This window comes from Poecilia mexicana, unplaced genomic scaffold (assembly GCF_051168715.1).
Source record: "Poecilia mexicana isolate PSO_F unplaced genomic scaffold, ASM5116871v1 scaffold_21, whole genome shotgun sequence".
NCBI classification, from domain to species: Eukaryota; Metazoa; Chordata; class Actinopteri; order Cyprinodontiformes; family Poeciliidae; genus Poecilia; species Poecilia mexicana.
The window spans coordinates 4,577,758-4,603,450 of NW_028263390.1; the positions used below are offsets into that span (position 1 = coordinate 4,577,758).

At 38.8% G+C, this 25,693-nt stretch overlaps 2 protein-coding genes across 2 annotated transcripts in view; one reads left to right on the forward strand and one right to left on the reverse strand.

The window, feature by feature from the left end:
- Positions 1 to 367: 367 nt before the first annotated feature.
- fbxo16 (F-box protein 16) lies at positions 368 to 4,298 on the forward strand. The gene is made up of 8 exons (XM_015001888.2): positions 368 to 463; positions 1,546 to 1,581; positions 1,660 to 1,866; positions 1,941 to 2,105; positions 2,179 to 2,438; positions 2,509 to 2,620; positions 3,032 to 3,284; positions 4,276 to 4,298. The coding sequence occupies exons 1-8, from the start codon at positions 368 to 370 to the stop codon at positions 4,296 to 4,298; spliced, it is 1,152 nt and encodes a 383-aa protein (XP_014857374.2).
- A 547-nt stretch (positions 4,299 to 4,845) lies between these two features.
- fam49a (family with sequence similarity 49 member A) overlaps positions 4,846 to 25,693 on the reverse strand; it is a 32,442-nt gene continuing 11,594 nt past the window's right edge. The window contains exons 2-12 of the mRNA XM_015001905.2: positions 18,085 to 18,137; positions 13,676 to 13,755; positions 11,366 to 11,487; positions 10,639 to 10,744; positions 10,398 to 10,534; positions 10,231 to 10,308; positions 10,021 to 10,137; positions 8,839 to 8,918; positions 8,014 to 8,140; positions 7,855 to 7,925; positions 4,846 to 7,265 (exon numbers count right to left, since the gene is read on the reverse strand). Of these exons, the coding sequence (XP_014857391.1) occupies positions 7,202 to 7,265; positions 7,855 to 7,925; positions 8,014 to 8,140; positions 8,839 to 8,918; positions 10,021 to 10,137; positions 10,231 to 10,308; positions 10,398 to 10,534; positions 10,639 to 10,744; positions 11,366 to 11,487; positions 13,676 to 13,745 (972 nt within the window). The 5' untranslated portion in view covers positions 13,746 to 13,755; positions 18,085 to 18,137 and the 3' untranslated portion in view covers positions 4,846 to 7,201. The remainder of the gene's footprint in view (positions 7,266 to 7,854; positions 7,926 to 8,013; positions 8,141 to 8,838; positions 8,919 to 10,020; positions 10,138 to 10,230; positions 10,309 to 10,397; positions 10,535 to 10,638; positions 10,745 to 11,365; positions 11,488 to 13,675; positions 13,756 to 18,084; positions 18,138 to 25,693) is intronic.

Genomic DNA, 25,693 nt, shown 5'->3' on the forward strand with positions numbered 1-25,693 from the left:
ACTCTTTGTTTACCTCGGGGGAGAAGGGGATTTGGCTACAGGTGAACATTGGTGTTTGATTTGAAACACATTAGAGTATATTGTTGATTCTATTAATAAACATGAACCTCTTCCCTACTATCATTCACGGGGAAGGATCTGTGATGCTGTGGGCCTAGTTCTCTTTCAAAGGCTTCGGGTACCTTGTTTAGAGTGCATGACGTCATAAAGTCTTTAAAATACAGGGACTTTTTTTTATGAAAATCTTGTGGATTCATGAACTACCGGGTCGTCATTGGGTCTTTTAATAACATAAATTAAAAAAAATAGATTAATAAGGCAGAAAAATCGGTTTAGTGGTGTTAAGGCTCACCTTTTTGTTTTCCAGATGCCACTTGAATTACGGCCTTCGTCTAGCCATGCCAAAATGCAAACCAAGCGGAGTGCATGGACCCCACTGAACCATCCGCTGATGAACAGCAAGGTCAACATCAGCTCATTTTCATTAACACTGCTTTCTGTTATTCTATTAAAGGGGCAAAATTATGTGTGTTCCAGGCACACAGGACCATTTTATATAACAATCAAAAATATGTTACCTTCAGGTGTTATAAGAAATGTTATAACAAATATGACTCAAAACAAACTTGAATTAGTAATTCAATGCCTTGAAATTAGGCTGCACGGTGGCTCAGTTGGTAGAGCTGTCGCCAGAAGGTTCTGGGTTCGATTCCCGGCCCCGGTCTTTCTGCATGGAGTTTGCATGTTCTCCCTGTACATGCGTGGGTTTTCTCCGGGTTCTCCGGTTTCCTCCCACAGTCCAAAAACATGACTGTCAGGTTAATTGGCCTTTCCAAATTGCCCCTAGGTGTGAGTGTGTGTGTGCATGGTTGTTTGTCCTGTGTGTCTCTGTGTTGCCCTGCGACAGACTGGCGACCTGTCCAGGGTGTACCCCGCCTCTCGCCCGGAACGTGAGCTGGAGATAGGCACCAGCACCCCTCCCGACCCCACTGAGGGACAAGGGTGAAGGAAAATGGATGGATGGATGCCTTGAAATTGGGCATGTGCCCCTTTAAAAACTCCTGCTCTTTCTGAAACTCCGCCTTCAGGAAGTCACCACAACATGGCTCCTATATGAAACCACAAATTTTTTACCAGCGTTGCTATGAGAAGTAGCTCCTTAATGAGCTCAGCAGATTATCAATTCCACCAGGTGTTTGCTAATTGCTGCTGGCTAGTCTGAAGGAACTGAGTGGGGGAGTTGCAGGGGAGGGCTGCTCAGTGAGGCGGAGGCTGGGAAACTGAAGCTCTGAGGAGGAGCTGAACCTGGAGGTAACGGGAGTGGCAACCATTCTCGTGGTTACCACGGGAGATAAAAGAAAACAGAATGTTTTTGAGGAGGGGATAACAATATGACATGATGTAAATCTAAAAATAAAAAAAAGTTGATTTTATATAATACTACCCCTTTAAAGTATAAAGTATTTAGTTTTAGAAAGATTATCAAACTGCCAAAAACTTCAAATGTTTCATGTTATTTAACTAAATATGACCTCTTATTCCCAGCTGTTTGATGAGAGGAGACAGCTTCTGGCAAAATGGGTCAGTTTAAGAGGATAACTTATTCTGAGTTCATGTAAAACTGATACTTCTGGTGAACTGAGTTATGTCCTTCTGTAGTTTGGCAGCTGGTCTGACAGCCAGAGGAAGACTGTGCTGCAGGACTTCGTGATCCGCTGTTCGGTGGAGCAGCTGAGGTTCCTGAGCCTCACTGTGAGCAGACGGCTCCCCCTGCAGGCTGCAGACTTCACCTGCCTGCTGCCCAGAGCCCTCTGCCTCTATTTGTTCTCCTTCCTGGACCCCCGCAGCCTCTGCCGATGTGCTCAGGTACACATCGCTGGAGCAGATCCAGGAGGTCCAGGATCAGGGTGAATAAGACGTTTACCCTCTGTGTGTGACAGGTGAGCTGGCACTGGAAGAGCATTGTGGAGCTGGACCAACTGTGGATGGCCAAGTGTCTGCGGTTCGGCTGGTGCATCACCTTCTCCCCCTTGGCTTTTGAGCAGGGCGTCTGGAAGAGACACTACATAGAGACTGTTCAGGATCTGCAACGCAGACTGCTGGAGGTCAGTGGACTTTCTTACATGTGAAAAAGGTCCAATGGAGCAACAGAATTAAAAGTCTGTGTTGTGTTTCCAGACACCGTCAATGCCACCGGAGCTTGAAAATCCTTCAGTCATCAGCGGTGGACGTAAGGAACCACCAAAACTGGCTAAGAACAACCAGGAGCATCCAGTTACCACCACCCAGCCTCCTGAATCCAGCTCCAGCTCAGGGTTAAAAACAGAAAAGAAGGTTAAAGCCCTGCCACCATGGAGAGACTCAGACAGACACCCAAAGGATACAATACGCTTCAACTACCTGGACAACCTGGATCCCGTGGAGCAGACCTTTAGAGAGTGAGGATGTTGGAAACACACCTTTTTGTTTTTTGAACTCTTAGACTAAAATACTTAAATCTATGCCCAGGCAAATGAGAAGTAAAACCTCCACATGCCGCAGTGGTGCATCCCAGAACGGTGATGGAAAGAGAAAAACACCGTCTGAGGCCACATACAAACTACGCAAAGCTAAGTCTCTGGTAATTCTCCACCATTAGCTTTCGGTGACGGTTTACCTTCTTGTCTGAATTTTAGAGAGGGATGAGCAATGCAACTGTGTTACCAGGAGGCATCATACATTATGAAGTAGCATTTTAAAACTTAATCATGTTAATGTTAAGAGAGAGAGAAGGCGTTTTGCTGATTATGGTGGATGAAACGGGTAGCACATATTAAAATACCTAGAATATATATTCAGGCATCTCATCATGTTACCACCTAAAACAAAATGGATTTTTCAGGGGATTTGTTGTGTTTCGTCAACCAAGAAAAACATCCCCATAGCATGATGCAGCCACCACCATGTGTCATCATGGGGTTGACTGTAAATGGGACTTCTTGTGAACGTGTATCAACAACAGCCTTCTGCGTTTGTACCTCTTTTCTGTCAGATGTTCCTCAGAGCCCAGGACTCCTCTCCACCTGCTCCTACTAATCGTCTCCCCACAGACCCTCGGACCCAAACCCGCCCTTTATGGGCATCTCCTGTTCAGGACCACCCTATCACCATTGCGACAGCCATGAACTTGCTCAGCATGACCCGGTGGAACGCCGGGGTCCGACCCGGGCCAGTGAGGACGGCGGTGCCCCAGTTAAGTTTGGAGGCCCTCAAGGCAGCCCAGCGCTCTCAGCGGAGCACTCCCAGTAAGCAGTCTCACTTGTTCTGATTCTTTAGGCAGAATCTGATGTAACTGTATAGTAAGAGAAACGTCCACAGGAAATTAGAGACTGAATATGAGTAATTCTGCAAGGAAACACCTGCAAGCTGCTTGTGACCCGATTAGAAATGTTAGAACCTTGTTGAGTTTTCACCGGTTTCAAATCATCTCCTATAGTTTAGAGAATATTACATTTTTAGCTAACCACAATGGTAAATCACTCATGGCATATCATTTAGTGGTGCACTAGCATGTTAATGCATACTCACCCTGACGTGTTTCTCTAAAAGTTAAACTCCCACCTCTTGATACTCTGGGAGAAAAAAAAAATCCATACGGTATTCTGAATGATTTGGAGAAAAAGCTAACCAATTTTCTCAAGCTAATTCTGCTCTCACTCGAGGGACATAAGATGGTGACTTTAAAAAATGTACAAAAATGTACCTAATCTGAATAGAAGTTCAAGCCTTTTACCCTTGGTAAAGAGCTTTGTATTTAAACTCATTTACCATTGAGCCTGGCATTCCCCACAGTTCACTATTCAGTTCATTATTATTTCTTTTGAACGTAATCTTTTTTTTTTTTTTTTACTAATTTTCTAAGTTGTCCAACTTTATAAGCTTTTAGATGACAGAAATGTGTTTTGTTCGATTAAATACTGAAATTAAATTTCCATCATTTTGAAAGAAAAAACAAAACAGAACCTAAAAAAATCTAAACCAATCAATGATCTAACCAATCTGTTTTTATCAGTGTTTTGATAGCTGCTGTTTTTAGATCCTGGACAAAAACACCTGATAAAATAGATGAGTTTACTATTTGACTCAGATCAGATGCAACGACAGGCAAAACTTTCTGAAAGAAAGTTGTTAGTAGGATATTAAGACAGCAGTAGAATGAGCTTAATTGATGCGTCAAGTTTTGATATATATATAAAAAAAATCTTCATGACAAAACTTGATTGTCTTTGCTTGCAGGTATACGGTTGTTCAACTTTTGAGGCGCAGCTCAACACTGCCCCCAGCAGGACAATGATATCAGCACTTAGCAGAATTTCAGGAGAACTTAATCTAAAATTGATCTTGATCATCTCCTTCAAACCTTTCGCATTATTTTTTTTGCAAGGAATCAATGTATTTTTGGGATCAAGTTGAGAGTTTCTGGAAAAATGTCTTTTGGTAAGTCTTACCTGAACCTCGCAAGCATTTGGCTTGAGTTTATTTGAAGACATTTGAGACATTTAAACTTATTTTTTCAAATGTCTATGTGACATAGAAAGTGTTTTATGAGCCAAATGGAATTAGAATTAAAACGTCTGCAAAACCAAGACATGTCTCTTTCTCCATTATTTTGTCCATCCAAATTGTTCACTTGGTGATTAATTGTAATACTTGTCCTGGCCACAAGAGGGTATAGTAAACAGAAATAAGTATAAACTTTAAATAATGTATTTATTGCTGCTAGTAATTTGCTCCTTTCACCATTTTTTATTACAGGAGTTTTAATGATATAAAAATTTGCAATGTTGTAAATAAGAATAAAAAGCCTTTAAGAAATGTACCACCTTTATTATCCAATTCAAAACTCCCATCCAGTATGCAAGAACACAGCTGAAGCAACTTCCATAAACAGTGAGCAGAAATCTGAACAATATTGAACAATAACTGTCAGTTGAAGACAAAAACAAAAAGATTAATAATTAAAACAAAGTCTTTCATTCAGCAAGCAGCTGGGGCCGAAGAAGGTCCCTGACGGAAGACGTTGGCGGGTCTCTTCAGTCAGAAATGAGACTTATATGATACTGCAATCTCATTGCATCAAAAATATGGCTCGCACCCATGATTGGATGCATGTCGAAATACAAGATGTTAAAGAGATGTTAGTCTGAAGCGTTAATGTAGGGACAGGAGTGGCTGCGACTCATTTTAACCCTCCTGCAGTCTTAGGAGAGGGGGGTCAGTTAGGCCCCTGCGCGTGGTCCACACTGATCCCGCCTGCGCCTTTACGGGTTTTTTTTTGTGTGGTTTTGGAAACTGACAATCTGACGGGATAACCCATCCACTGTCCTGCCCGTGATATTTGCTCGGCGTCGTTCTAAGACCCCAGGAAGGTTAAGTATGGCTTTATGGATTCGGCACAATTGAAACAGGTTTTTCCATGCTTCACCATAACCTTTGTCAGCTTATTTAAGGCAATGCATGGCATCAAGGTGGCCCTCTGGCATTTCCATCGTGAGCTCCAGATTTACGTTGTGGTAAAATAAAAAGACAACAAAAGTTTTAAACGACTACCCTACACATTGATGTCCATTAATACATATTCTCTCTCTCCATCTTTCATTGGTCTTCAGAGTTTATAGTAAAAAAGAACCAAAGTTTAACAGTCACAGATTGTCCAACCTAGTTTGAGAGCAGTGTAAGGTAAGCACCCAAACACACACACACACACACACACACACACACACACGCGCACACACACGCAGACACAACCAGGTGAGGCAGCCGGAGGATCTGCTCAGTGACGGCGGAACTGTTTCACTTCACCTCCATAGTTTGATTTATCAGAAAGGAGTAGCGCAATGTCAAAGGTCACATTTAAAATTAAATGTAAAAAACAAAACAACAAAAAAACTGGGCACTTCAGAGAACAAGTGAGTTTTTTTTTTCATTTAAAATTTCCAACAACAGGGTCAAAAATATCTCCTTTTTTTTACTAATTATAATTTATTTAGAATTAAATATTTTTGGTCTTTCTGGTAAAAGAACGATTACCAGCAAAATATTGGCCCACATGGTAAAGATGTGTATAAATGCATCTTTTATTCAAGTAGCAACATCTTAAATTGAAAAACTGTGTTACACAATAATTGGCTGCAAGAATTTTTTCTTTGTAGGTCTTGAGGAGTTACACAAGTGTATCAAATTTCAGAAGCACTGGTCAAAGCATGGGTTGTAGCTGACTATTTTAATGCTCCTAGGGGGCGCTGTAGAGGTATTTTACCCAATTTTTTTTGCAAAAATTGGGTAGAGAATTAGTATCCATTGTGTTGAATTTGGTGCAGGTCAGGTGGTGGGTATATGTAGTTTATTATTTTCAAAATAAACTACACTAAGACTGAAATTTGTATTTGTAGTTTTGCCAGAGGATAAATTAAAAATGATTGAACTTTCAAGTATTTCCAATGTAAGATCATGCTGCTGTGATAAAAGATGGATTTATTTTAAGCCTTTAAAGATTTTAACCGGTGGTGCCACTAAAAACAGGCAGCAGTTACGATGAAATTAACCCAAAAACATGGCACAGCATGTAGCTTTTAAAATAAGCTAAAAACAAAAAACAAAAACAAAAAACATTTGATAGGATCATTTATAATCACTTTCAACAACCCACCCTCCATCGATTCTTCATTCCAACAGAGATGAAGTCCGTTTGACTCCTGAGACTTTAATGCATTTCTCGGAAATCTCACACCGTGGTGCAAAGGTGAACTGAAGCTGGATTTTCTAAAGTTGGTATCCCAAAAACAAATTTATTCTGCATCAGAATCTCATATTAAGTTCAACATTAAATTTCATTGTCAGCTGGGATTTTTATGCTGCCTTGCTCATGCGCAGCAGCTTTCAGAGATCATTTTTCACCATCCGGGAAGGCAAACGTTATCAACTTCTAAAAGCCTTTCACAAGATGCTTTTGAGTTTGTTTGTTTGTTTTTTTTATGGTGGGAAAGTGAAAAGTAATCAAATCTGCAGGGTGAAAATAAACCGGAGTGTAGGATTTTTGCACAAGACACACAAGCATGAACAAACCTTTTTTTTTTTTTTAAATAATGTAAACATTTACATCTCGTCTGAGGTCAGCAGAATGATCCTCTTCATATCAATATTTATAAAAAGAAAAAAAATGTTACTGGAGCATCGACTGGATGTTTTTTGGAGTGGACTCGTCGTTCAGGTGTTTGGTGGTGAATCTGAGGAGACAAAATGGACTTTAGATTAGAAATAATAACAATACTATTAAAATTAGGAATCTACCGGTTCACTTTTTTTCCGCTTCTGATACAGATATTGATATCTGCAGTTTAGTTATCGTCCAAAACCGATCCATATATAGTTACAGAGAAATAGAGCTGAATTGACTAAAAACGCTTGTTTTTTTTTAAACGCAGATATAAATGTACTGAATTATACATTTATTTGATAACGCTGAACCAGTACAGCACAATTAAATACACCAATAGCTTCACAAGTTTGGTCATATGTGTAAATATAACTTTCATTTGTTCAGTCAGTGCAATTAGAAACATAACAGCCAAGGTAAAATAAATAAAGAAACTGAAACTGACAAAAACAAACTGCAGCGAACCTTCTTTCAAATAATTCAGAAAGTAAATAATAGAGCATGATGTTGCTCAAAGCACAAAGCATAGAATTAGACTGAATAGATTGGCCTATATGGATACCCAATCTAGATTTTCTTTCCAATATCAGAGCTGATACAGATATTAATATGGGATCGGTGCGTCTCTAATTAAAACCTGCTTAATAAAAAGTACAAACTTGAGAGCATTCAAGAGTCCTTCGACGTTGTCGACCGGCTGGTCCTTCAGCACCTTTATGCAGCCTTTCATCTGGAGGAAATAAGTCCGAGTGAAATCACATGGAATCAAAAGGCGACTTCGTCTTTACAGAACAGAAGCACAACAAATGTCTTCTTACATCTATCTTGGAGGACTTGGTGAAAGCACCGTTTGGATGGACGTGGTCGTAAAGAATGATCACTCCCACCATCACCCTCATGCAAAACAAGAGTGTGTCCTTGCTGCTGAAGCGACTTGAATATTCCCTAAAAAAAAAAATAAAAAAAAATCATTCAAAAAGTTTATTTAAAATTCATTTTCTTAGAAAATTACTTAACAACAAAACACCAAACTGTGATTTGACAGATGTCCAGAAGACACTCAATTAAACCACAAAAGGTGAAGAAGTTGACTGTAACTCATGCAAAAGGATCCCTGAGCAACCAACCACTGACTCCACATACTGAACAGGACATGGACATAATGTTCACCAAGTTGACAATTTTTGTCTTTAAAAATTGTTTTTTACCCATCATATGTCATAATGTGAATTTCTGAGAAGCTGAATTTTGGTTTTCATTAGCAGTAAGCCAAAATCGGCACAATTGTCAGACATAGACACCTAAAAAATACCAGTCTGTTTGTAATCAATCAATAAAACTCATGAGCTTAATTTCTGGAGCTGAAATAAATTAACTTAACGGTATTGTGACTTCCAGTGATGTAATGCGCTGTTTTGTTTCACTTGTAAGGAAATTGTAAAACAGCAATAAGAGTGAAGTCTAAACATATTTCAACTTAAACATAAACACAATTTTACACCTTTCTTCATATGGTAACTGGCCATCTAATTTTATAATGAATGCAGACAAAAGGATTATTGCCAACTTAACCTTTAATCCTGCCGCTTTAACAAACAGATTAAGTGTGTGTGATAAGATTTGAACTTAGTGCAGAAACTCACGGCGTCTCCAGCATGACCTTACACACGCTGGCCATGGTGCTGAGGCAATCTGTCGTGTTCTCCAGTGGAAGAGTTTTGTTCTAGAAAAGTCAAAGAAAACACACTTTGTTACTGATAATAATCAGTTTTTCACCCCTTAGTTTAATCTTGAGTTGATGAAATGAATAAAAATCAAAGTTCTGCACTATGTAGAAAATCATGTAGCTTCAAGATAAAAGTCCACAAAAATCTTGAAGGGTCGTTTCTACTCAATACAAGTCGTTCCAGTTAGATGTTGTAACTTTACTGTTAGCATCGTTGCATCACAGACATTATTTCCTGCGACTGCTTCTTTAAAGTCACTGCTTACGTCTTTCCCTTTGAGGTGTTGCTAAGACACACAGTGTACTCTCTAGAACTACAACTTCTGTTTAGAGCAGTGGTCACTCTTGTTGAAAATCAATTAGCCATAAGTAGACTTTAGATATGTTTTTATTTAGGGCTGGGACTTTAACGTGTTATTTTTCAATTAATTCATTACATATATTTTAACACATGAAAATTTTTTAGAGAAATTAATCACATTTTAAAAATTCTTTAATAGACAAAATTTCCAAGCAGGAACTTTACATTCGTGCGCATTTTTTGTACACTGGTAAATTTGACACCCAAGCGACATCCGCTAGCGGCGGCATTGGACCACAATGCTGCTTCTCCTGGCCCACACAGGGTTCAGTTCTGCTTTAAAAAATATCTGATTGGATGCTGGTAGGAACTATTGTTAGCCTATCAGCTATTCAAACCTAAAGTAGCATCTCAGTGCTAACCATGTTGTAGCAGGACATATGTCCCCAATTATAACGTTAGCATCCACAGTCCATATTTCTAAAGAATATCCATCAATGATCGGTGGTTCCTGATTGGGTATAATAAGCACTTTGCACGTAATGGTTACCATTACCATAATGGTTACGTAAAAGATTAAAAACAATAAATATCTTTGTTTTTGGGCTCATGCGTCTATTCATTCAATAATTTAGAAGCAAAAAGTGTATTTGAGCTGAAAACGTTGCTTATTTTGTCGATACATGGCCCTAAAATGAACTATTACCATTCTACACCACTAGTTTTATTTCCCTTCCAGTCCCCCTGTACGTTTGACTAAAGGATAGTTAGATGGTTATGTTGCAGCAGCGCTCTCACCTCCGACACAAAGTTTGTTGTCGCGGTGCTCAGTGTTTTCAGCATGGGTGTGGCCTCAGCGTAGAACAGAGACATCCTGTTGGCCATCTCATTGTTGACTTCATTTTCAATGTCCAACTATGGATGAAAACACACAACAATTAACGGGATGAAATGCTATTTTTTTGTGTGTGTGTGTGTGTTCAATGATCAAGAAAAAAGTCGTCTTACATTCATGTTGTTTATTCGGTTCCGACTGATGGTCCTCCTGTAGTAGCTGAAGTCGTTCTGGATGGCAGGAATCCTCATCTGTGTCAAGACATCCAAACAATCCTCGGTCAACACACACAGCGCTTTTATGTGAGGGTGGGAGTGTGTTGTCTGTGTGTGTAGTAGACCTTGAGCTCGTCAAAGCGCAGAGTGAAGTGGAGGATCTCAGCGAACTGTTTGGCCAGCGCCTGCTCCCTCTCCAGATGCTGAGTGGGAGTGAGGGGCGGGCAAGTCAGCGACTTCAGCAAACTCTTCAGAGCCTCTTCTGCAGAGCATAAGGCATTTCATAAGACTAAAGTATTTCTGTTTGGCTGTGAAATGACACGTTCACAGCATTGTGTGACTAAGTGCATGGCAGTGTGGGGTCACCTAGTCTGAGGGAGAAACTGTAGAACGTCTTGAGTTTGATGACCAGCGGGCAGACGGAGTTCCAGGCTCGCTCCTGCAGCGACATGTCATTGGGATTCTGGATCGCCTGGAGAGGCAGGAAGCAAAAAGTAAAAGTATTAGTCAGATCATTTGAAGCTGCAGTATGTAACTATTATAGAAAATATTTTTTATTACATATTTGTTAAGACTCTCTATGTCGTGTATGAAACAGATAATCTGTGTAATAAAAAAGCTCCTCTGCCTTTTCCCAGTGCTAACTAGAAACAACCAGGTCTTAGCGCTGTCAATCACCACCCTCGTGGCACAACTCCAACCCCCCTCCCACTCCCCTCTCTCTCCATCTCTTGCTCTCTGCTATGCTGCCGTCGTGAATAATAAGGTTAGTTAGCATAGCCACTGATGATGATGGATAAACGACTTTCCTGTAAAGATAAGTTATTTCTCCTCCATTAGCACATTGAGAAGCGTGAACATGAGCATGATTGACATCACATAAGGTGTTTTCTTTATAACTTTGTGCTTTTAGTTTGTAAAGCAAACTCAACCGCCTTGCTATAGAAATAAACTTGATTGATAAACTGTCACGACATGGTGACAGTTTTAACAAATATGTAAAACACATACTTTCTATAAAAGTTAAATACCTCATCTTCAATCCCATTTTGAAGCAAATCCTAAAGAGTGTGTGTGATGTGTGTTTTCTTACATCTCTGATCTCCAGCCCCGCCCCTTTGTAGCCCTGCAGCCCCGTCAGGATGCTCTCAGAGTCCTGCAGGACCGAGTTCACCTGGTTCCACACCTTACGCTCGCCTTCTGTCGGCTGTGCATCTACGACCAAATCAAAACTCCAGTCATTTATACTCCTTTACAATTAACTACTTCAGGCTGTACAGGATTTTATTCTTAGCTGAAGTAAATATCTCAGTTTATATCCACTTAATATCATATTAGCTTTGGGGATTTTATCATTAATTTCAACCATTTCTTTTAGATGGGGTTGGGGAAAAAACGGCATTAAAAACAAGAACTGGGTGCACAAGTCACATGAGTTAATAATCAATTATTAATGGCATATAAATTAAAATGAGTTTGACAATTTCCATTCAGATGACTAATCTCTTTTGAAGGGCAATTTTGTTTACAAAGACATCATAATCTATTTTATTTATGTGTTTGCTTGTAAATGTTTCTTTTTTTTAATTGTCATGTTTTATTTTGGATATTTAAAATATCTTCAACTCCCGACCTCAATAAGGGACAAGGGTGTACAGAAAATGGATGGATGGATGGAAAACATCTTCCAGTTCCAATGTGAAGTGTTCTTTACAAAAATTAAAGTTCCCACATCCATGCAGAATTATGCAACAATCTAATTGATCACATCAAAAAGTGAGATGTTTCTCAGCACATTCTGACAGGATATTAATCTAAATACAAGTAGGGGTGTCCCGATAAAACCTTTTCTTTTCCGATACTGATGCTGCAGCTTTGAGTACTGGCAGATTCTGACATTGACGATATGAGCATGTATCAGACATGATTTTACAACTCATTTTGTCATGTGGAATGTTAGAAGAGGCTTGATGAAGTCATATTACTTAAAGGGAGAACAATAATCAACAACAACAAGCATGAGGACAACTGACCTATTTATTACTAACTAAATGCTGGAGCGAAGTTCTTGTAGCTTAGATGTAGGCCAATATAATCCGATACTCATTTTTTTGGCTGATATCAATATCAATATCGGATTGGGACAACCCTAAATATCACGATTATATCACCAGGTGAATGTATATATTTGAGTCTAAACATAAAGCTTTGAACTCCATGTGGACATTAATTAAAACTTGTGCACCCGTTTCTTGTTTTTAAAACGCATTACCATGAAGACAATAAATAATAATAATAATAATAATAATAATAATAATGATGAATGTGAATCTTTCATTAAATCTGAATGCATGCAGGCAGTAACTGGTAACGAGCTTTAGATGGTTTGGGATTAGTGAGATAAGCTTGAAAATTAAAGGTCTACAAAACTAGCATGTAGGCTAATATCGGCTACTTGCATATATAACAGTATAATGTGTGCATGAATCTCCTGGAGCAGCTCTATATATAGAAAATCCCTGACATTAACACTGTGTCTCGGGTCTGTTTTGCATTTCAAAAACGTTCTACTCCCATCATTTCCTCTCTGCTGAGTAAACAAAGCCTGAGGTTGACTGCAGTGGGAGAACAGCTGAAATGCCACTGTGGAGGTGTAGTGTAAGTTTCTTCTTCTTCTGTGGGAGGTCTCAGCAGAAGGCCGAAGCCAAAATCCACCAGTCTATATTAGATTTATCCTAGTTACTGCCTCGGATCACAGAGGAACTGACACTTATGCAAATGTGTACACTAATTGCAGAAAGGAACAAAATGCATACAGAGAACTTAGCGAAAGCAAGACGGCACAGGTCAAAAGGTCAGGCTCCTTCTTTCACAAAAAGATGAATGAAAGATAACAGAGGAGACATTAGAAATTCAAAGAGACAATTGAGACGTTGAATAGGCTGACCCCTGAACAGGCACACTAAAGGAAAGATGTTCAGGGGGGAAAAAATAAAAAGGGAGGTAGGCATGTTGGGAGTTTAGAAAAGGGACAGGAATAAAGTCGTGCTCACTTTCAAAGTCAAGGAAAAAGTTTGGTCCCTGTTCAAGCTCTGTGCAAGTGAGCACTTTTAACAGATTCCCCATTTGGTTTCTGTAAGACATGAAGAGAGGAAAAACACAGGGAAAGGAAGAAAAGGAGTTCATGTTAAAAAAAAAAGAGTCATAAACAGAGCAGGAGGTCGTAGCTGTGCCGAGAAAGGAGGAACAAGTGCAGAAGCAGAGAGTGAAACGAAATTATTATTTTTTGTTTTGTTTTGTTTTGTTTTGTCTTGCGCAGAAGTCAGCTGACAGAAAAGAGACAGGAGTAGGTTAGGCTTCACCCCCCTCCACACACGGCGTCCAACTCAGACCGCAGACTTACTTTCAAAGTCCAGGAAAAAGTGTGGATAGTTCTCTATTTCTCTTGTAAGGACTTTTAGCAGGTTACCCATTCCAGCAAACCTGATGGTCAAAATAAATGGGTTAAAAATATATATATATGTATATATTTTTACACACACACACACACACACACACACACACACACACACACACACACACACACACACACGCACACACGCACACACACACACACACACACGCACACAAGTCAACAATAAGACAGTCTATGTTTACATACAACACATTCACTGGCATAAAATGGTAATCACCCAGAGTCAGAGATGAGATTTATTTAACTGAGTTACTATTCTGGCTGCCAGTGTCTATTAGTTAAGGAGTTCCTCAGGGAGTCATGTTTGGACCGCTTTTCTTCAGGCAGTCCGCTGAGTAACATCATTGATGAATACTTCTCATTTCATTGTTGTGCAGATGATATGCAGAGTTTTATGTCCTGTTGACCATTCATCTGAACTGCCAAGAAATATATTTTGAAAGATGGCTTTCTTATTTTCTATCAAACGACAAAGTTCTTGGTTGAATGATGCATCCAACTCTATTTTTTGTCACCTTTCAGTTTTTTTGGTGTCACTTTTTTGTTGCTCGTTATACATTTGTTGCTGCACACATTATTTCTGTCTTTCATAGCTAAACTGAATATTTTGTGTCCATTTGTTATTATTTTACAGTTTATTGGTTAACCCCTGGTTGCAACAAATGTGCTTTATAAATACAGTTCGTTTTATTAAAGAATAAGCTCCATATAGTAGTTTGAACTTCATTTTTTCCCACTTTTTCTGAGATCCTTTCATGTTCTGCATTTTGGCAGACCCATTTGTTGCCAAATGGTTACTTTTCTATTTTTTTTTCACCAACTGCTTCATCTTTGATTTTAATCTCATTTCATACAAACACAAGTAGCCTCCTGTTTGTTGTACATGTGAGTTTGAATCGGTTTCCAGATCGATTAAGAGGTTTGGAGAGCTAAATGTACCCCAAAAACCCTCTGAGCATCTGAACCAGCCTCTCCACTGTTTTGAATTTTGTGTCTGTGGCTTAACACCGGGGTGGAGCCCTAAATTACAGCTGTGCACTCTGAAGCTTTTACTGGAGGCAAAAAGCAGCAGGTAGGTACTAATTTCCAGGCAAAAGTCCCCAACAGTGGAGGGTGGTCATAAACTCTGTAATCACAGCAGGTTTTTAAACGTACAGTAGCCCAACAAGAGGGTGAGCATTACGGTTAGGACTTTGACGTCACACTGGTGCTGGAATTGTAACTAAAAACAAACAAAAAATGATTTTTAAGAAGGAATTTTAAGGTCGGATGTCCAAAGCTGGCGCTCTGTGTAAAGGAGCCGAAAGACACCAACATCTTTCTCACACACAAAGTTCGAACTTTCGTGGTTCATGGTGGAGTGGCAACAAAAGACACACTGTGCTGCGGTGTGCGCATGATAATCACACAGCACAGCCTCCAGCAAGCTGTCGACTATTTTTCCGCCGAGGATTCATCCCTCCTAACCCCCCCGCCTCCAAGCCCATCCTCATCAGAAACTCTTCAGCCTTCATTGTAACAGCCTGCACAGTTTTCCCTACAGGACCTGCTTTGACGCTTTTGAATATAAATATGTTCAGATTTGAACCGATTAATAACTTTTATGCAGATGCATTCCAGTCTCAGCCACGACAAGGCACCACAAGGGGGCAGTGTCGGTTCGTTTACATATTCAAGCAGCGAAGATAAAAGCTGGGCTATAAGGGTATCATGTATGTACATGTGCTTTATGAGCCTGATTTTTCTCCGGGCAGAGCTTAACCTGCAGCTACAAGTTCTTCCACACACACTCACTCACTACACCTCCTCCAGTTCTCATAAATCACAAAAAGTGAAAGTAACATCAGAGATAAAGATCGCATGGCCTCTCCGCAGATAAATACGAGTTCTGGTGGAACATGTGATCAAACAAGTGTTTGTTTTCAGCTATTTCTAGATGCTTATAGAACATACTCTAAGAGTTTTTTCACTGATGGGTCTATTAGAAAGAAAAAATTACTATTACTGTGGATATTTTTCTGTATAATCATAACTGTTTATCATAAACTGAAGGAGTTGACTTCTTTTCTGTTTCATTCATGCATCAAGAGTCTGTTGCCATAACAACAACCTCACAACAGAAATGTCTCCCTGCATAATTTAAAGAAGTAGCACTAAAGCAGTTAGCTGGTTGGACTGTAGAAATACATATTTGTATATTTCAGTGAAATTTGCTCATAAATGTTCATATGTGATAGTTCCAGTCAGAGGTTCACTGTATATACAGTCTTCACTGGCAGTGAAGTCATTAACTTTGCCTTTAAACTGCTCTTCCCGGGTCAAATGATTAATCTGTTGTTCAAGTTGTACATTGACCCCAAAAGCTTCTGACGCTCCTCTAGACAGAACGAGCAGAATTCCTTTAAATTGTTCAGTTTTCATTCAGCCCATCTCAGGGCGAGTAAGAAACATCATCTACAGCTATCCAGATGTAAATCTGGGGGTGGCAGCATGATGCTGTAGGGCTGTTTCACTGCCCCACAGCATCATGGGGCAGGGAACAATGATGAAATAATTAAGATGAAACATTTTCAATTGAAATATGGACATTACTGGGTGTTTTAAAAGGGACAATAATATCAAAAACACACCAACCAAGGTTTTGGTTTGGGTACAGCAGGTGGATATTAGGACTAGTTCTAAGAGCAACGTCAGCTAAAAATGTTTTTATTAAAGTTAAAAGACAAATCTGCTTCAGAAAACAAAAATCAGTTTGTTTGTTTTTTGCAACATGCTGATCAATAGTGGGATGTATGCTCATAGTTAAACCAAGAAAGACAGAGAAAGAAAAACAAAGAGACAAAATAAGACAGACAGAAAGAGACAGAATGAAAAAACCTGCAGGAGTTTTAATGTATCTGAATGCCTACATGCCATGTTGCCTGTTTAATTATTTGAAAGAAAATTTTTTAATGAAAAAACTGCTCAACAGCAGAAGTGCGCAGAAACCTGAAAATGAACTTAAAGTATTTGTGTAAATCCAAGGTTTCAGAACAAATGCACATTAAACCCGGCTGTCTTCAGTCTCCGAGAAAAAGTAGCACTCAGGAACAAACTGTGGCAAAACAAATGCAGGCTGAATATCCGCTGAGCTTCACAGAAACACAAAACACTTTGTTACGTGAAACGTTCTCCTCTCCAGGCAGCGGCCCTAATACCACAGGGCAGGAAAAACACTCAGGGAATTTTTCTAGTGTAGCCAGTTCCTCTTTCACAACCATTCATCTGCATCGCCTGGATTGAAAGTGGAAACTTTGACTTTCCTCTTTTCCAGAGTGTCTACCATTAAGTCGGCTTAATTAAAGGGGCAATTCACAAAAATACAGAGAGAGTTTGTGAAACAACTGAAAACTAAAAAAGTATTTCAATGTACAAGAAGTCATAGCTTAAGAACATATCACTAGACAGATACGATCAAGTCGAAAGTATTCTCGTCACTGCAAAGTTAGATTTTAATTTATTTTTGTTCAACCGAGAAGTTTGTTCATTTTAAGAGATAATGTAGGACAAAGGAGTATCAGTTATGGATAAAATGAAAAACAAAAACATTTCACAATAAAAGGCATGTTCAATAATCAATGGAAAAAAAACATTGGAGGCCTCTTTGCCATCACCCTAATCTTTAGCTTCCTTCACAAATGGAACAAAATCTCTTCCATTCAGAAAAGGCATGATAGTTTAAAACAAACAAGTATTTAAACCTAAATTTGCAGGGGGTATGTACAGTTTTGGGCTAACCTGGATGAACTGTAGTGATGGAAACTTAAAGAACATCACACCTTTTCCCAATCATTTTTAGAAGCAATTTTATGCCCTGTACCCTGGGACTAATAATCCTCCAAATTAAAATGTTCTTAGAAGATCATTAGGCTTATTTGAAAAACAAATAATAAAAAATAGTTTTACAAATTACATTTTTACAGCAATGCCTTCACATCCCACATGCTCATTTCAGTGCACTTGTCATTTTTTAAAATTCATTTTGGACCCAGACACATTTGGATACCCGACATAAAAAGTCTAATATTTTGCAGTACATTTTAGAAGAAAACTGGAATTTCTCTTTAAAAATGGACTCTCTTCTGTGTTTTCTTGGGGGAAAAAAAAAAAAAAAAAAAAAAGAGTCGGAGCTTAATGCTAGAAGGGCAGCCTAATCCCGGCTATAATCAAGTAAACTGCAGTGTTGTTAGCAAGCTGATGGGCCTTAGCGGGGGGATTAGATCATGATCCAAATCAAACAAGCTGGTTAAAAATTTCTCTTCTTTTTAGATGTGGAGGAGTCTGTGTGTTAGTCATACCTTCTCCAGTGGAGGACCTCAGGTTGTTGTCTAGATCATTCGTTTCCCGTTCCCTAAAAAAAAAAGAAAAAAAAGAAAAAAAAAAGAAGAAGACATAAGTTCAAACAATATTTCCTGCATGAACATGTTCAGACTGGAAATACAAAAAGAAAAAAGAAAAAAGAAAAAAAGAAAGAAAACTGCAACATGAGCTGTTCATCGTTATGAACTATCCAATTACCTTTCTCTTCTCTACTAGCAAGCACTCGACAAACAATACAGAGATAAAAACTCAGAACTGAATTATTCAGTGGTGAAACCTACACTCCTGTGTGTCATGTGGAAGAAGAGTTAAGACTGCTGTGTGTTTATCGGAGTATTAAATAGCCTGAGACAAACTGTGGCTGCTGCTGGTCACCATGATTGGCCGTAACTCCATCCAGACTCAGAGGAGGGGATAAACAAACAGATGACAGGCTCATCATTCAACACATCGGTCGAAACGTGACTGCAGGCGAGTCTATACGTACAGACTCCCTGAAATGCAAGCAGGTCTAAATTAAGGAGGCAGAATAAACAAAAATATCAACAATAAAGCTGTTAAGGATAGTTGACAACATTATATTACAGGGTTGTGGCTTGGAATGCTGTTTTATAGACCCATGTGCTGTAATTCATTGTTGGTTACAACTCTGACAAAGAATTACAACTTGTAAGTGTTAAATGTTATCTAGCTGTTTTAGATATACTACGCCGTATGGTGATTAGAATATATTTCTTCTTATTATTAGCATGGCTGAAACGTTTTGTCTTCATGGGAGAAGTAACGTGGTCAAACTGTAACAAGCCAATAGAGTAAAAATGAAGAAATGCCAGTGAGAGTAGATTTATACAACACATTAGCATTTTCTCATTAGCTCTCCACAATAAACATGATAACCATGAGTGCTTGAGATTAATTAAACTCAAGGTTTTTACCAACATCTCTGGCAAACAAAGAGCACAGCTGGTGAATACATGACAAAAGCAGCCATTAATTTATCGCCATGTGCAAGCTTCAGGCTATTTACACTGTTGATATCAGGAAAAGCTATCAACAACTGGTGGGCACTGCTAGCTAAAAAGTTAGCTGCGATAACCCTAATGAGCGAATCACAAACATTAGTTCCGCTAACAGTAACGCAGTACACCATCACGGTTATTTAGCAGGAGCTAATGCTATGGCGCTAGCTTCAATCCAAATGATATCTGCCCATTAAGGACTACAACCCTCAAGCATCGATTTAGTTTTGGCATAATTTACATGTTGTGTATGTTTTTTGTTTGAAATAAAATCATGGGGGATGGGAGTGGACCCGAGAAGAGGAAACGGAACTGCTGTGTAAATGATCTCCAGCTACTTCAAAATAAGAGCACTGGTATAAACATTGAACTACTTGAAGAACTCTTAACAGGTGATGATCAAAACATTAAGACAGATGGTGAACCTTATTTACCTAAAAGTTTATAAAACAGTCAAGTAAATTAACACTTTATAATTTATGGGGGAAATTAATTTAGAGGAAGCTAAGTATGCTAAATATTTTCAAAGTTAGCAAAAGCGCGAAAGGAAAAGGTGCTATTTGTGTTTTAGGGAAGTGTGCTCATCACTGGTCCAAATTCCCGAAAACTGGAAAATACAATGACTTCATGAGAATGAAAGCAAACTGAACCAGAACAGGCCATTTCAAGTTAAAATACCAGTAATAAATGTATTTAAATTTATTGTAAACAACCATAAAGTCATAAATGGTTTGCTCAAAGATTACTGTAGTCGAGAGTGTATTTAATCTTCTATAGGGTGAATCAATGGATGGTGAAGACCTTTTATGGTTAACGTGTTAACTTCCTGTGGTCTGTCACAGGAGTAACTTTCACCACATTATTCCATGTCTAGGCAAATGCACATAATGTCACACTTTTTGTGTTCCCTCTGGAGGTTTCCAACATTTTTCCAAAACACCATGTGGATGGCACAGACTGACGAGAGCAGCACCAACAGCTCCAAACATACATCCAGCTTCCTTCCTGCTTTCCTCCTACCCAACCCTCTTCATCTTTTTTTTTTCTGTCCTCCACTCAAAGTAAAAATCTTTCTCGTTTTTCCAGCCAAACAGGTGTCACCATTCCAGACTTCAGAGCACTCAGAATGGTCATTCATCATAACCAAGCAGCGCACATCATGTCCAATGAAAAAATAGAAATTCCCGTCCTGCCATGAGCCAGTTGCTCATCTATCCAACTTTTCACTGCAGCCAGGTAGTTATCGCAGCAAGTGAGCCATTCAGTGAAACAATGGCACATTGAGGCGTGCAGCCGGCGTAAGAGCCAGTCGGTTGGGCATATTAAGTCAGTAAATCTGACAATCATCCCAGCATGTAGTGGAGCCAGTCAGCGCAGAGGGAGAAGCGTGCAGACATCGAAAAAATAAACATGTTTTTCAGGAAATGACATTCGATGGCTACGGTTGAATTTTCCTTCCCCCCCCCCCCAAAAAAAAAAAAAAAGAAAAAAAAAAAACACATGGTGGTAACAGTCACAAAACAATGCAATTATTTCTATTTTGGAATTAACATTTAGTGCATACAATAAATCAATTGATCAGTAACATCCTTCTGATGGCTGGCTGATTGGTATGTGCAGAACCAAATGAAATCTGTTCATCTACCTTGAAGGATTCCTGAATGTTGGATTTTTATCAAATCTCAGTCACATTGTTTGAACTCGTCATGCAGAGAAGACACTGCATCTTAGCACCTAAAAGCTTAAAACAACAGATTTCTATTAATTCATGTTGTCACGATCACCTTGAACCAACAAAGAAATACAGCACTCTGAGTATCTGCTCTGACTCATTTACCAGTTTACAGACAAAACCGGTGGTTTGATGCATGCAGGGATTTAAATCCAAATCAATTGTACTTGAATCTCTGTCTGAACCACACATGTGTCACATTTCCCTCTACGGTTGTGTCTACAAATGGTGACATCAGCTACGGTAAGAGGAGCCACACAAATATGAAAAAGTGGGACAGCAGTGAACAGAAGACACACCTACAGTGAAATGTGAAGATGTGTCATAATGACAGCTGCCATCTGGTTGCTGGTAAGACAAGGAGGCCACTATAGAAACTGGGTGGAGACTTTATGGGTGTGATCAGGATAATTAGGAAAATGAAAGCAAAAGTTTACTGAATAAAATAAAAATAAAAAAAATAAAAAGTTAGGAACAGCCAACAAAGTTAGGTGTATCCAAGAAACTAGATGCTCGCATGTAAATGCATTTAGTTAATGTTCTGCTTTAATAATCAACAAATACAGTAGAAAACAGAAGACTCTCTCAGGTCATGGAGCTTTAAAACAAACATTCATGAGTCTTTTACCTGAGCTGAGCTTCTTAACACATTTTTCTGAAGCTGCAGCAACCAGTAAAGTCTTTGTTTTGCTGCTCCTTCACTGGTAATATCAGCATAAATAGTGAAAAACATGCTTTAGATTGTCAGAGAAAACTCAGGTGGGAAAGATCGCTTCCAAAAAATGACAAAATAACAAATTCATAACAGGAAAATTGTGAGACCGGATGAAAATATCTCCTTGTTTTGGCAGATTCTGAACATTTTCCAATCCTTCACAGTCTACTATTGTCATACTTCCCAGCCATAAATATCCTATGGAAATAACTAATGTTTCATCTGTTATCTCCTGTGGCTTTAGGAAAGATGGATTGACTTTTTAAAAAAAGGAAAATTAACACCCTGTCTTGAGAAGAAAAAAAATTCTTCTGGGCTTCAAGAATAAAGATCTTTTGCATTTAATCAACTTATTCAGCTCTCCTAAGGAGGACCAGACTGTGACCCACTTTCACTAAAACAAACCTATTGTTTTCTTTCGTTAATGCTCCATTTAAATTCCTACAATAGGAAAGCGCCTAAACTCCACCAGCTACCTTACAACACTCTACAAGAGTAAAATGATCAAGTCTTATACATCTGTGAGTTAATAATGTGGAGAATTAAATGACTTTCAACTTACATTGTTAATTTCATTTACATGGCCACTAAAATTTACATTCTACTTATTGAGAAAGGGGCAGGTTTTTCTTCTTCCGGCTCCCTTTTCACTCTTTTATTAACAGGTGTTGTAAGAGCATGTACTTGTGAATTAATGATGAAATAAGTTAAATTGAGTGAACAAACTGATCAATTGATTTATTGAATGAAATTCAGGGAGTTTCAAAGAAGTGATAATCTTGTGGTAAACATATTTCCTTGAATAGAGAGCCAAGGAAATAGTCGCTCAATCACAATCAAAAGAATAGAGGAGGATTAAGAGAAAATTGCTTGCAGTCTTACAGATTGTGCTTAGATCCAAATACATTGTTTTCCCCTCTTTGTAACTTGCAACAGGAACCCTGGATGGTGACACAGCTGCTGATGTTCGCAAGATTGAGCCACAAATCGATTATTTTCCATGGATGAGCATCATGTCAACCACTTGGAAAGGCGCATTTCCAGCAGGACTCCCGGTCACGCAACAACAGCTGGTGTGCTACTGTGGGAAGCAGCAAAGAGCAAGCTAGCATCCCAGATTAGCTGCAGTACGTACAGAAACAAGAGCACAAACGTATTTAGGAAAGATGGAGGAAATGGGTGGTTGAGGGTGGGTGGAGGAGACACATTTGGCTGCCGACACCCTTGAAGAGTTCAAACATGGGTTAACCTTTAAAGAGCACTGAACGGGTCAGGAAGCAGCAACCCCAGTGTAGTAAATAAACGTGTCTGACGCATCACTATTCCTTTCTGCCTGGCAACGGCGAATGGATGGATGATGGATTCATAACAGCTCAGTGAGCTGTGAGTGGAGGGGTAAACAAGGACAAATCTGATCATATTTGACTTCATTCATTTGGTTTAAAAAAAACCTAGCACTATGTTTTTAAAAAAATGATAATGGAGTGAAACAGGAAACCTGTAAGCCTACTCCCTTGAATAAAAAAACCTCATGAACTGTAATGTGTGAGAGCCACATTTAAGTTCCTTTGTTCTCACACCAGCACAGCACAGCTTCCTGTGTGTAAAGTGCACTTTTACTGCACTATTATCAGGATATTTTTAATGATTTACTTCCGCTTTACAAAAACACCTATCTCTGTTTGCTGGGGTTTAGTTAATTACGATTCTAGCATAACAAACTAAATGATTAAAACTCTCAAAATAAAAATAGCTCAGGCGCTTACCAGGAAGTTATGGATGCACAGCTCAGAACCAGCTGAACTTGATCTGCAGTTTGAGGAATCTGGTTCAGCCGATGACCAATTGAAAGTGTTTATGACTCTTTGACATGTAATGAAGTGAAACGATGCTGTTTTGTAAAACAATGGTGTACATAACTCAAATCTTTAACTGTCCAAAGACAGCTGTTTGCTTTGGATTTTACTTTCATTTGGTTATGTATTTTCTGACATACCCATTTTTTTCACCCTAGATCCAAATTTAGACAATTTGTTTAATACAACATAGCATGAACCAACAACACACTTTTCTGTCCTTGATGCTGACACTATCACACACATACTGGTAACCAAGGTGCTAAAGGTCACAAAAGCCCCTTGCTTTATCGGATAATGTCTGGTTTAGGTCTAGCCAATTTGGGCGTCTCCAATGGCAGTTTGTTCCTCTAAATGGGCATGAATATGGGCAGGAATGGTAATAGGAATGTGGGAACGTGAGTGAGCGGGAGCTGTGGTCGATGCTCCGAAGGTGTCATTTTGTGTGTATACCATTGCAGTTTCTCTGAAATCTCTCAGTACATTTGTTTGTTGAAGGTTGCCCCACTCAGTCTTCCGTGAGTAACGCTTTTGTTCCTACAGTGACGTAAAGCCATGGGCTGGTCAACGAATGCAGTCTGCTGCCAATTAAACCACTTAGGCAAAACACCTGGCGAAGTCTGGCTTACAGCACCCTGAGGTGGTTCCAAACAGGGAGGAACCATGGACCTCCAAATGTAGATGAATCCAGCCATGGCTGACTGGCGAAGACTTGGTTAAAGCTACGCCTGTGAAAAAGGGGCTTAAGAGGCATGGGAACATTGTGCTGACAGTAATATCCAAGCCGCCATTGTTTTTGTATCATTTAGCTGTAAGACAATCCAATGTCTTAAACATTCTAAACCTTTCATGTCCAAAGGTTGTAGATAAAGTAGTTTACATTCCTGTCCTGAAAGTAGAAACATACACAGTTGAGAGAAGATATTGTCCAAGCACCAACAAATGCTGAAACAAGAAGTGGAATTGCACTATTTTCAAGCCTTGGGACTTCAAGATAATTTTAATAAAACTAAACTTTTACTAATAATACGTAATGCTGGACTGAAGGCGATCTGGAAGCAACACTTTGGATGACAAAAGAAGGTGGTTCCTGAGCTGAGTGGGGGAGCAGGTGTGAAGTGGGGCAGTTGATTAGAATTTCTACAATAATCAACATAGCTGCGGTCACTTACTGGGCTTTTAAGTACCACAGTATCCTTAAAGTATTTGTTTCTGTATTCAGTGTTATAAGAATAACACACTTTCTGGTTATATGTGTTATTAAAAATGTTATAAAATAAAATTATACTGATTTTCTGCAATTAAATTATAGCGAACTCCAAAAATAAGCTTTACTATAAGGGTAAATCTAACACTCAGAGCAGGTCAATATGTGTTTGGGATCAGTACAAGTGAAACAACTTCATATATAACAACAGAGCTGAAAGACACACTACTTTATAACTAAAGAACAGCCGAAGTCCAAAGTGAACAAAATACCGTAGAAGCACATTTCAGAATTTGTCCAAGAACTAAACATGATTATTAAACTTCAGTGCTTAAGTGTAGTTATTGCTCATTAAAATCTTTAGAGCTATTAATCACCAATTTGAAGTTGGAACAGTGAGCGTTCAAAACACAGAAAACGGTACAAAGTTTCCACAAGGTGGCCCAACCTCTGACCTGGAAAGCAAAAGAGAGGGGAGGTCTGGCGTCCATGCTGTTATTGTGTAACTCAACCTAACAGAAAGAACCAATAAGAAGCAACAAGATGCAGGCGGACATGACATGAGTGACCATCCACTTCTTTTTCTAGTTCAGGACAGACAAAGAGGTATTTTCACACTAGTTATTCTAACTCTGTGGTTTCCAATTTATTGTCACATTAAACTCTATCAATGACAACAATGTCCAATTAAAACTTCTATCACCATGTATGGCACATCCATGTCCACAAGAACTAAATGACTACTGACTATTTTACAACAAATATAAATTATTACTGAAATCTAAATTATAAAAAGGAGAACATAGATGAAAAATAATTTAACAAATAGCCAAAATTCTAAATGAAAATGATTTGAAGAAAAAAAAAGAAGATAAACATTGAATATTAATTAATAAAAAAAACTCTTCAAAACATTGAAAAGAGGAAAACTGACATGATTTATTGATCTTTTTTATTTTGCCTGTAGCCTGGTATTTATCTGAATGATACCTTTATATTTACCACATAACTAATGTCATCTGTGACACACATCTCATTTTTAAGATATAACCACTGGA

Bases quoted from the DNA above. Each gene is read 5' to 3' on its own strand.
- fbxo16 (XM_015001888.2), top strand. From the start codon at position 368: ATGCCACTTGAATTACGGCCTTCGTCTAGCCATGCCAAAATGCAAACC. The intron at 1,867-1,940 runs GTACACATCGCT...TGTGTGTGACAG, and splicing joins GCCTCTGCCGATGTGCTCAG to GTGAGCTGGCACTGGAAGAG. The intron at 2,106-2,178 runs GTCAGTGGACTT...TTGTGTTTCCAG, and splicing joins TGCAACGCAGACTGCTGGAG to ACACCGTCAATGCCACCGGA.